The sequence below is a fragment of the Hetaerina americana genome, unplaced genomic scaffold (genome assembly GCF_022747635.1).
Source record: "Hetaerina americana unplaced genomic scaffold, ioHetAmer1.1.p SCAF_2, whole genome shotgun sequence".
Lineage (NCBI taxonomy): Eukaryota > Metazoa > Arthropoda > Insecta > Odonata > Calopterygidae > Hetaerina > Hetaerina americana.
The window spans coordinates 16,238,655-16,250,263 of record NW_027286763.1 but is presented as its reverse complement, the minus strand read 5'-3'; the positions used below and the strand labels follow the sequence as shown (position 1 = coordinate 16,250,263).

The 11,609-nt window shown below is 47.6% G+C and overlaps 1 protein-coding gene across 1 annotated transcript; it reads left to right on the top strand.

Annotated features, from left to right (window-relative positions):
* The first annotated feature begins 860 nt into the window (after positions 1-860).
* Tis11 (Tis11 zinc finger protein) lies at positions 861-10,686 on the top strand. The gene is made up of 2 exons (XM_071584573.1): positions 861-1,301; positions 7,869-10,686. The coding sequence occupies exons 1-2, from the start codon at positions 1,242-1,244 to the stop codon at positions 9,231-9,233; spliced, it is 1,425 nt and encodes a 474-aa protein (XP_071440674.1). The 5' UTR covers positions 861-1,241; the 3' UTR covers positions 9,234-10,686.
* Positions 10,687-11,609: the final 923 nt, after the last annotated feature.

Below are 11,609 nucleotides of genomic sequence, written 5' to 3'. Positions count from 1 at the left end.
GTTCCCGCCAAAAGGAAAGGAGGTTCACGGAGCCGAGCGATTTTGTCTTCCCACAGGCAAGCGGGGAGAAGTGATCCCGGGAGGAGGCTCCTGGCCGGACACCTACTTGCTCTGCATCACGGAGATGACAGTGGTACAACAGCTCGATTTTGCGGCGCAAATCGGCGGTGGGCACAACCTCGCAGGAGCGAGTGTCGGGTGCGTGTGTGTAGGCAATCGGGAAGGAATAATACGACGGGGGAGAGATGCCGCCGAAGGGCGGGCGAAGGCTGACGGCGCGGCGGAAAGTGCGGCCTTTTCTTCCCGCTGCTCTTGGGAAAGGTTTTTCAGGGATGCATAAAAATTTCCCTTCATCGCCACTTATTCGTCCTCTAAAAGAAAGAAAAGTTTTGCGTGGGAGCTCGAGCGCTTCTTCTAAACGAAATCAAGAGTTATAAACTCAAACCACACCAGTCTTTCGCATTAGGAACTGTGTCACGAGGTTCTTCTCCCTCTGAACTTCGGCGGACTCGGCAGATTGACGTCACGGAGCGCGCACTTCCATTGGTCGAGGGAAAGGCAAGCGTCGCGGCATGCATGGTTCCCCCCTCTCTCCGCGCCACATCCCCCCCTTGCCCTGCTGCTCATCGCGGACCGCCCCTCCGCTTCCCCCCATCGCTTCACCCCCTTCCCCTCCCCCACGCTCGTCGACCCCTCTCTCGCCTTTCCCCGACGCTGAGAACGCAGGAAACCATCGCCTCTCCCTCATCTCGCCCTCCCTACCCACCCCACACTCTCGACTTCCAAACTTCCCCTCGCCTGGCCGCCCCTCCACAACCTTCCCACAATCCCCCCCGACGAACCAGTCAAGGTTCGTCAGAGCAGCGGCGTAGTCGCAGTAGGGTAGAAAAGTTGACGGTGAGAGGTCGTGTACGGCCAGTTGGGCACCGGGTGTGATCCGTTGCTGATATAAATACGCCCTCATCCCTACAGCGAGAGAAAGAGAAGCAACACTCACTCTTTTGTCCCTTCCGTTTTGTGATTATCCCTCCCCTCTCTGCCCCGCCTTGAGGACTCGAGCGGGAAGACGGACGGATTCGGAAGGACTTCTGCCCTCTTTATTTTGGTTGTAGGGGACCAACACAGTGGGGGAGAAAGAGTTGTTCCCTTCGCCGAGTGTTGCCTCTTTTTTTTGCTCTTCCACTTCTCGAAGGGGCCGGTTGTTTCGGCAGTGGATAGTTTAAAAGCGATTGTGCAGCAAGATGTCGACGGCAGTGATGTCTGCCTCGCCGCTCTACGAATTTGGGGATTTGCTCTACAAGGTAAGGATATGGTCGCGGGAACTCTTTTCGATGAGGGAAACTTCAGTCCCTGCCCATTCCCTCGACTTCACGGAATGCGTGGCGATCTTCGCCGTGTCCGTGTCGTTTCCTCGTCTTCACTTGCGAGTCGTAGGGGCCGCCCCCGTGCATCCCTTGGCCTCATCGCATACGGATTGTCGGATTCCATATCCCCGCTCTCCGGGTTCGTAGTAGTGGTGTATTTGGCACGGCCACTGCTTTTTCGCGAGGAAAAAGTATAAGTTCCCGCCCTGCCGAGTTAGGCGAGCTGATTTGCTTTGGTTTCGCGCGAATACCTACGGATCGCGAGGGAGAGCTAGTATTCGCGTGTGTCCGTAATACATTATTTTTCTCTCACCCTCCTGTGGGCAGCGGGGAAGGGCACTTCATTGGTCTCTGGAGTAAAACTTTTGGCGCGCAGCTTGGTCATGCCCGACACGGCGCAGTCATTCCCCTCGGGCTTCTTAGCTTTTACTCTACGCCTCGCGAAACTCCTTCCTTACTCCTCTGAAATTTCGCAGTTCACGATCATCACTCTTTCCCGCTCACCCGGACGTGAGTCGCTCGAGTTTGCGGTTTTAGGTTCCATCTTCGCGACTCGGACAACCATCCTTGGCTTGCGAATGTTTTCTCCAAGGATCGTCAGGTTGTACGAATTCGGTAGGTATTTGTCGAAAATGCTACGAAATATGGGAATGTAACAGCCTTTTGGACCTTCTGGTTAATGTTATTTGCCTTTATCCAATTCCGTATTAAAGGAGGCCAGTTATTATTACTGGAATGCGAAATTCGGACAATTTGAAATTATCGAGTACAATTAATCACTTAATAGATGAAGAGGTTGCCCAACATCAATATTGGGATTTACGGGGTTATGGTTTGGATGCATTTCGAGTGCGGTTCTTCTGCATTATACCTGTGAACCTCTCCGATCGGTGCGGAGTTGTGCTGATCGAATGTCGTGAGGGGTGTTATTATTGTATGCTCCAGCGAAATAAAGTTTCCCCTCCCTTCCTTAAATTATTATTATTGTTATTATTTTTCCGGGCCCCTTCGCTCGAACTGATTCGGCCGTGCCAGCTTTCCCTCGGCCCTAGGTGTGGTGGCCGCCGTGAGTCGAGCAGGGCATCGTCGGCGCCCCCTCTCTCTCTCTCGGGAAAGTAGGATTGTGTGCCGCGGCTCGATGTGAGAGTCTGTAGAGACCGTCACCCTTCTCCCCAAATGAAACTACCACCGCGGGCCTCCTCCTTTCCCGCCGCCAACGCGAATCTCCTGTTGCTTCGAACTAACGTGTGCCTGGTGCTCGCCCGGACCAAGGGCGCCTTTTCGCTGTGGGGCACTCCATTCGAGCAGGCGCCGGCATGTCGCGGCGGTCCCCTCCTCCGCGTGCATCGAGAGAGTTAACTTTCTTGCCACCGCCAACCTTCCCGTGACGGTTAGCGGCAGGTTTCGTTCCGATCTGCGCATTTATCACGATTTTTTCTTTTGCGATGCGTGCTTAGATAATTCCACGAAGTTTTCCCCCTTGGGATGTTTTCCCGGAAATGCCTTTGCTCCTCATCAGAATCTCATTTCCTACTTATAGTGGTGCTCATTTGCTCCTCTTCACTGCAAACAACCCGCACTTTAGGCAAACTGAACAATTCGCGAGTTAACATATTAGCTGAGTGGTTTGCCCTGAATGGCGACAGACCCCTGCCACACACCCTAGCCATGGTTTGCTTGGTACAAGTAAAATTTCAGTCGTCGAAGATTGCCACGCTATCCCTAGCGGTGTTTCGCAGGTTACGAATGTAATTAAAATGCATTAGTGATGTGTTTTTGTCGATAGTTCTTCCTGGCGCCGCGGGGCTGTTTTAAGGCTGCAGATGATGTGATTCTGAATGTAATGTTCACAGGATTCGCCTTGGGTTTACCTTATTTTTCTCTTCAATGTTTTGCCTTCTCCGGTCGTGTTTCCTTCGGACCCTCGGTCCCCCCCTCCTCTTTACACGTTCGTCTGTGTCTGCACCCGCGGAGCGTACGCTTATTTTTCATTCCGAACCCTATCCCATCCCCTTCGTTTTTGTGAGTGGTCGATGCCGGGACAATTGTGCACGGGGTGGGACACGCAGCCACCAGGGGGGATGGGTACAGCGTGAGGGCCCATTGTACAATTGGGCGCCCTTAAAGATCATGAATGGGAAACTGCGGGCCCCCTCCCCTCCCAAGGTCCCCCCCCCCAGGGGTTCGAGGGACTGCTTATGCTCCAAACACGCGCACTCATCTGCCACCGTCGATTTGTGCCCACTTTTCGTGCCGGGGTCTGTTTGGTAGGTCCGTGCTGCTCGATCGCTCCCCGCGTGGAATTTTCCAGCGGCGCTGTGTGAGAGCAGCTTTCAGGGTTATGCCAGTTGCATTTTTTGGTTGTTTGGGTTTGCAGAGCACGCTTTTCGCACGTACTATCGCGCTAAGCACCACGTGAGAGTTTGGCAGGGGGTGTTTGGTCGTCGTCATTATACGCAGTTATGTGATTGATGATAATTGTTAATCGTCATTTTGTTTATCGTGCGTGGTTTTGACTGAAATGGTCGTGATAGCTGTGCGAAAGGAAGGGTTCTTACCAATATTTTCGGCAGTTCTCCCGCAAACACACGATGTTTTTGTCAACCAATGTAAAGCGGCAATAGAGAATCGTGCACGTTGCCCTCACACGTTACTAATGTTTCCGAATTCAAACTAATCATGCTCTCTTCGTTCAGAAAGATTCTTCCCGTGACAGCGCATTTTTTCTTTGTATTCTTTTCAATCCTTTGTAGCCTTTCTGAGCATCTCATGTTACGTCCCCGAAGGTAGTTTTGACTACTAAGTTTTTTACAGGACCGGGTTTCTGACGGCGACTCATTTCGAGTATGTTAGTAGTGGTCAGGTGTCTTTTCCGAGAAACCTCGACGGAGGAGGAGCTGCGTTTTATTTGTGAGGATGCCATTCTTTATTTTAGGGCTGTAAAGTTGCCCCTGGGCTTAATTTACTTAGTGCTGAAGGGAGAATTCACTCGAGTTAATCCGCTTCTGATCTCGCCAATTACAATCGCTTCGTCGCCTCTACCCCCAATCCATAGGGGAATCAACAAGTGGGTAGGAGCGCAAAATTAATTATTCGTCGGTTGGTAGCCGTGTCAACGTTGGCTCCGCGTCGTCGGGAATGGCGGGAGGAAAAGGTCCCCCCACCCCTCTTGTGGTTCTTCTTCCGCCCCTCTTATCGCCCTCGCCGCGACATTTTTTTCTAGTTTTTTCCTCCCATTATATTTTTTATAGTTTCGACTGGCTGCTTTGTTGCCTAAATGCACACGCGGAGAGGCCTTGGTAGCTCATGGTTTCCTTCGTGTTGATTATTCCCTCGCGTTGAAAAATTTGTTATTGTTGGTCGTTATCCCAAGGTATCGTCGTTTTTTTAAGTTAAACTTGTCTCTTTACACGTTCAAGGTGCCTTCCACACGCTTGCTGTTGGTACACGGATCACTTGCCATATACTGTTTCTCGCCAACGATTGAATTCCACATTCTTAATGTAATATGTTTTTTCATGCTTGGATTGATTATTTCACGGCTTTTTTTTATAGTATCCGTTCATTGAGTAAAAGCTGCTGGTTGAGGAAGGTTGAATCATGATTCTCTTATCTCCGAGGTGCCCAGGTTGTTAAGGAAATGTTGAGTGGAGGACAGAGCAGGAGTGCTACATAAATTATAATTCGAGTGGGAATGATTTAAGGTTAATAATGTTAACGGTTGGATATCTTTAAAGCTACTGTACCAGGCGCGGTCATTAATATTCACTTCTTAGGCCTTGACCTGACAGAGGATCTGATTTTAGGAAATCGAGCGATGTCGTCGTTTCAATTTTGGCGATCTCATTCAAATCGCGAATCCGCGGTTGACTTTTGCAATGACGCTTCCCAAGTCCATCACTTCAATGATTGATGGCCCGATTGTACGTAAGCATGACCGCCTAAATAGTCATCTACTCTTTCTATGGCATCCAGTGTGTTACTGCTGCTGACAATGATAATGTGCGCATCGATACAATATCAATTCATGTTATTATTTCGAGTCATTCAATTGTTTTTTTCATTTAAATGAATTTTCGACTGTTTTCCAGATAAAGTTCGCCGCGGTTGGCTGTTTCAATTCCTCAAGCGTGTGTGTCATGGAAAACTGGATTTTAATCTTAGTTGTGGTCACAAATCAAGTATATTAAATTGTGATTTTATCATTCGGTTCGGTGATGCCTTTGTTTGTTTCAAGATTTACTTTGGGTGAATTTCTTTCTCATTTAGATGTATTATTATTTGATAATCCACCCTACGGTTCCGCATGTTCATAGGAATCCTTCTCTCCTTCCCTTCTAATCATTTTCGCCTCGGGACAAGTTCTTGACAATATTCGTCCGTTTAAGTGGTGGAGGGGAGACAAAGGCGCTTTCTCCTCCTCTCTCGTTCCGGTTCATATACGGAACGCCTCATTCCCCCCCCCCCCCTGTGTAATCCATTCGGGGCTCTTTTGCATGCGCTAAATATATCGAGTTTGGTGTGTTTTTATCGACGAGAGGAAGAGGGAAGAGCGATTGTTTAACATTTCTATTGGCAACTTGTTTTATGTCGTTCGCGTACGGTCAGAGTGCCAGTGTAAGGCTGTCGGGAAAGCGTCGAGGTTTGCACATTTTACTTCAGGGAAATTAGAAAAGAAGTAACTTTTGGGCAATTGGAAAGCATTTTAATTTCCATTCGGGAATTCCTGATTGGCTTGAATGCCCTATTTTTCTGGTATGAGGGTACTTGGTACTTGCTGGTCCATGCGCTGGTATAAGTGCAGGAAGGGAAGGGATGGAGTATGTACGACCAACCGGCTGCCTTAGTTCCTGTGCAGGGTGGTTTTACTATTTCAAGATAAACTTAATTGTCGTTTCAATTGCCGACCGCTTTTTGCTTGGCACTCCGATGGAATTACTATTAATAGCGAATTTAGAGGGGCGAGGGGTGTACGCTTAATGAAATGAGAATGTCGCTGGCTTGTATGACGGTATTATTCATGCCTCTCGCCGCTAGAATGTTCCATTCGGCCGTGTCCAATCCGTGCTGAAGAGCCCTCATTCATTTAACTTTCGGGGTTATTGTTACCATTAGTGACACAACTTCCGAGTATCTCCCGCGCATGTAAATCTGTGTTTGGACTGCGTTGAACGTCGATCCACGGTCCCCGTTGCGACGGCTCCGCGGTTGCCCCGCGTGTCGGCGAATTTGTCATGTGCTGCTGTTCCACAATGGTCGCGGTGCGTGTATTGGGTCTGTTCTTTAGATAGCTCAGGTTTACAGAATTGTGCATATTCCGGGTGTCGCAAATTTTAACTAAAATATAACTATTTCCCGACAAGTAAAATAATTACTTGCCATTACTGCTTCGTCGGGGTGACTTTAACCTAGTGACAAGGTATTTTTAATGAATATGGCAGCAGTAGTGGGTATTATTTCTCTAGTTAACGAGTTCCTGCGAGTGCGTGTAGTTGCTGTTTCTGTGCATAAATTTTCAATTACTTCCCTAAGCCGCGTGAAGAGTTCATACCGCAGTTAAGTTCGCCGATACCGTACATGCGTGTCCTCTTTTTTTAAATTTACGAATTAGTTTTGTGCCCGCATTTCACGTTTTGTTTTTTGTCATTCTCCGTGATAACTAAGATTTATGGTTTCCACCGTCAGTTAAATGCTTTGCTTGAGCATTTTAATGCATATCTTATGGCATTTAAAGATTAATTTCCAGTCGATGTGAGGAGGTCGGGGGTGTTTAAACATACTCAATGAAGGTTTAATATCTTCATTTCCAGTGATCATATTTTTTATGGCATTTGTCATCATTTGGTTACTATTTTCTGGTGAGCACTAGAGCCATTGATGGCAATTTTATTTGCATCCTCGATTCCCAGAAATACAGCTGTAACGTAGAAATCTCGAGAGTTAGCACCATATTGATATGAGCCCTAATGTAAAGCAGAAATGTGAATCCAAAAAATTTGATCTTCCTCTGGAGTTAAACCTCTGTACACTATCGAATAGGTGATCGGTGTGTATAATTGCGAAGTCGTCCTAAATTGGCCGCGGCAGTTAGTGGCGTGCTTGGGAAATTCATCTTGATGGCGATTCGGTGGGGGTTGCCTCGTCTATTTCGCACATCATGCACCAAGTCCCGTCACTCAATCCGTTCATTCATGTCGTGAGTGGGTTGGCTAGGTTGCTCTCGCGATATCGTGAATAAATATTTCGCTTTCGGAATTAATATAGAGTTAATAGTGTATCTAGTACGAAGTGGGTAGTCGTTCAATCGTCAGTTGTTGACACGTAACTCAATCGTATTCACTGATTTACGTCAGAAAGTTATCGTTGATGTAAACTCATGCTACTTTTCGGTTGTGTGTGCAAAGGTTTGCCAATGGAGATTTTGATCCCTTGTGATAAGTTAAAATATAGGTGTCGCACTGGTCTGTTCAGTCAGCTAATTCCCACTCCTTTTGTCATTCACAGAACAACAATAACAATGGCAGCGGAGGATTACAGAAACCAGCCGCCGCGAGATGGAATTCAGTGTCCACGACATCCTCGTCTTCCGACAGTCGCGCCGTCGGTTCACCAGTGCTCGGTGCTGGCCTGTCAGGGCTCCAGCCACTCAGCAGGCGCAATTCGAACCCGGCCGGAAACAGTGGCATGGCCAACTCGCTGGGAATCTACTCCAGTAACAATATAAACAATAATGCTAACAGTAACAGCAACAACAACAGCAGCCGCAAGATGGACCCTGGCGTGTTTCTCGGCCTGGAAGCGGTAGGCACCCAGCAGCTGTCGCCGCACCGGCGCCTCGATCGTAGCCAGAGCGAGCCAGTGGAGCGCACCAGCAACGCAGCCGTGGCGGCGGCAGCGGCTGCCGTGGCCGCCGCAGCAGCAGCGGCCGCCGCTAAGTCCAACATAAACACAAGTCGCTACAAGACGGAGCTGTGCAGACCGTTTGAGGAAAGCGGTTCCTGCAAGTACGGCGACAAATGTCAATTTGCTCACGGGGCACAGGAGTTGAGGACCCTCGTCAGACACCCAAAGTACAAGACGGAGTTGTGCCGCACCTACCACACAATCGGATTCTGCCCATACGGCCCCCGGTGCCACTTCATTCACAACGCGGAGGAGGCGAGGGCTGCGGCAGCGGCCGCCTTAGCGGCCCAGAGTGGCGGGGCGTCCAAGTCTGGCGGCGGGGGACAACAGCCAGTTACTCTCCCACTCTCCGGGCCCCTGACCCCCCCAAGGCAGCAGCAGCACCACCACCACCAGTTTTACCACCACACCTACCCTAAGCCCGTGCCCCTGCTGGGCTCTACCGGGGACTCTCCCTCCCCGCCATCCAGCCTCAGTGCCTCACCCACTTCACTGGGCTCCTTCTTCTCCGAGCCGGACCTCTACCCCGGCAACTCCTTCTCATCGCCGCCTTCATCTTCTTCCTCGTCCACGTCATCATCCGCGAACACGGCCTTCTCCTTCGGGCAAGACTTCACGTCGCTCGTCCGCCTCGGGAGCTTAGGACGCATGCTGAGGAAGCAAGAGCCGGCGACGTCCCCGCCGGCCCTAGCGCCGCTGGCGCCCACGGGCGGTGTTCTTGGCAGACGCAACCTGAGTCTCGGCGACCTCGATGGAGTCAAGGAGACTCTGGTATTGCCCGTGGCCGTGAGGGATCAGCAGTCCACCGCCCACGTGATCGAGTCCCCTGTGGGCTCCCTGGAGGCCCTGTGCCTGAGCGATGCCTCCCCTCTCCAGTCACCCTCGTCCCCCGGCTCCCCCAAAGAGGTCGGCCGGCTTCCGGTGTTCAACAGTCTCAGCCGGAAGATCATAGGCGCCGACGCCTAGGGGGGCTTATGTCGACGAAGGGGGGTATAGTGCCCTTGTTCGGGGTTTGCAACGGAGGAGTTTGAATGACCGGGGTGACTGTCGCGCGATGTGTGGCTGACCTAGTTTTTTATTTTTACCGTGAAGACGAATGCGTGTGGGGAATGTAGAGTATGAGCAGGGCAGGGCTTCCATTGTTTCTATCTTAATATCTATTATTTTTCATCGACAAAGAAAAGTTTGGGTGAGGAGGAATTCGGAGAGGGGGGGAAGGGAGCATATTTTGGAAAAAGTTTTCATTTTTTACTGTACGTTTGCTCTTATCATTTTCATCGCTGGATTCAGTTATTTTTTCCGATAGTCGTCACGCTCAAAGTAGGTGTTTAAGTTATAACACACAAAAAGTAACGATTCCCTTGTTATTAAAAAAGTATTTAGCAAGTAGCCTATCAATATCATCACCCGCCATTTTTATATTATTTGGGAAGGAAGCATTTTTATATAAATGTTTGTATTCCATTAGTCAATTTCAGGTTTCATTATTTAATGGTTTAATTATTATTGTCCTGATTTATGTGACTAAACGAATCATGAGTCTCCCCATGTTTTTCTTTGGACTTTATATATATAATATATATAATAAATATATATCTAATTGGCAGACTTTGTTTTGGAAAGTTTAAGCCGCTATTTTCTTTTTTTTCATTTTTTAAAAGTATATATCTTATTTCCGTGGTCATCCTCTAGCCATATCAATTGAAATTTAATTTTTTTGCTCGTTACAATGAAAGTGGGATGAAAATGTACGTGGTTGTATGTCCTATGTGTATTTAATGGTGTGCAAGTTAATTATGTAACCTGTTGAACCCCAAGAAGATACGACCACTCCTGCCGCCGCGATTTAATAGCAGTTTGTGGTTTATATTTAATTTATTATTATATCCTGCTGATTTTCTCTGGTGTGTTGTGTATGGTTAGAGAGGCCACTGCCATCTGGACTGAAATCGTTTAATTAAGGGCGAAATGAATGCTCTGTATTTATGTAACTTATTATTTATATTCAGAAAATGTATTTATCAGTTATATATGAAACAAGTTCTATGAGACAGCATGCATATATGTTCATAATATATCTTTTGCTCGTTATATTTTGCTCCCAAAATCATATTGATGGGTGCCAAAGTGATAACTTTTCATGGACCCGATGATGTCATTCGATTTTTTTTAAAGAAAGAACCTTAACAATTCAGTTGGGTACAATCTTAATGAACTTTTGTATAAGATATAGTAAATTATAATAATTATGACTGCTTTATAGAACACTAACGTTCCAATATGTGATGTATTATAAGTGCATTTACAGTTGTTAGTTTCTGAAGAGAACAATCAAAGAGTACCCCTCTGTACTGTGTAAGTTGTATTCCACCTATTTGCAGGACTCGAAAAGGATAAATATAATTTTCTAGTGTTTTCATTGGTTTGTTTTTATTCTGCATCCCTTTTTCCCTCTGTCGGTGAAAATGATTCGCCCAATTTCGAGATCCAACGTTGTTAAGCTCTACTAATAGTGGCTGTAGTTACAATTACTTGGTTCACCTTGTGCACCAGACTATCTTGTGGAATGCCAATAAGCGTGGGTTGGTATTGTACTTAGTAACTACTTCGGCTTCGTAGTAATTAATTTTCGAGTAGTGGTTGCTGTGTGCGCATTCATGAATGAAGTCTTGTACTAGCGCGAGGAGTTCACCCATAATGAAAGATTGATTCCCCCGAGTGCCCGTCCACGCCAACATTGCTCCAATGATGATGGCCAAAGGTTCTCCTAAACCTATTTAGTTGGGAGGCGTTAGTTGAGTTTCTCGGCAATGATTTTCAACCAGGAATGAGTTAAAATAGTCATTTATTTGATGCAAAATTTCTATTTGATTGAATATTGTAGTGGGTGAATTTCCTTACATGTGTTTTTTTCTACGTGTGATGGTTAGATGCTTTTGTTAATATCTTAAGTGTTACATTTGAGCAGGTGTTTTTGTACTCCTTTTTCGAGTGAATAATCTAATGGCGAATGCCGCCGGAGATACGGGACCGCACGTTTCAATGCCGAATAAACGTGGTATGAACCCCGAACGTCGCAACTTGTTGGTTTTACCAACAGCTCATCCCCTCCCTAAGCTTCGTATTCGTCCGACGGTGAGGCCACACACGTCCGTGTGGGTAATTACACCCGCGACGAAAATATCTACGGGAATTGGGGGGGGGGGGCATTTACGTAATATTAAGAAGAGGCGACAGGTGTCAAAACGTGCTCATTATGAGTACCCGCTGTTATTGGGATGATGCGCTCATTTCCCTTCTTTCTTAGTTGGTCGCATGGAGAAGTTTTTCTTCCTATATTTT

Bases quoted from the DNA above. Each gene is read 5' to 3' on its own strand.
- Tis11 (XM_071584573.1), top strand. From the start codon at position 1,242: ATGTCGACGGCAGTGATGTCTGCCTCGCCGCTCTACGAATTTGGGGAT. The intron at 1,302-7,868 runs GTAAGGATATGG...TGTCATTCACAG, and splicing joins TTGGGGATTTGCTCTACAAG to AACAACAATAACAATGGCAG.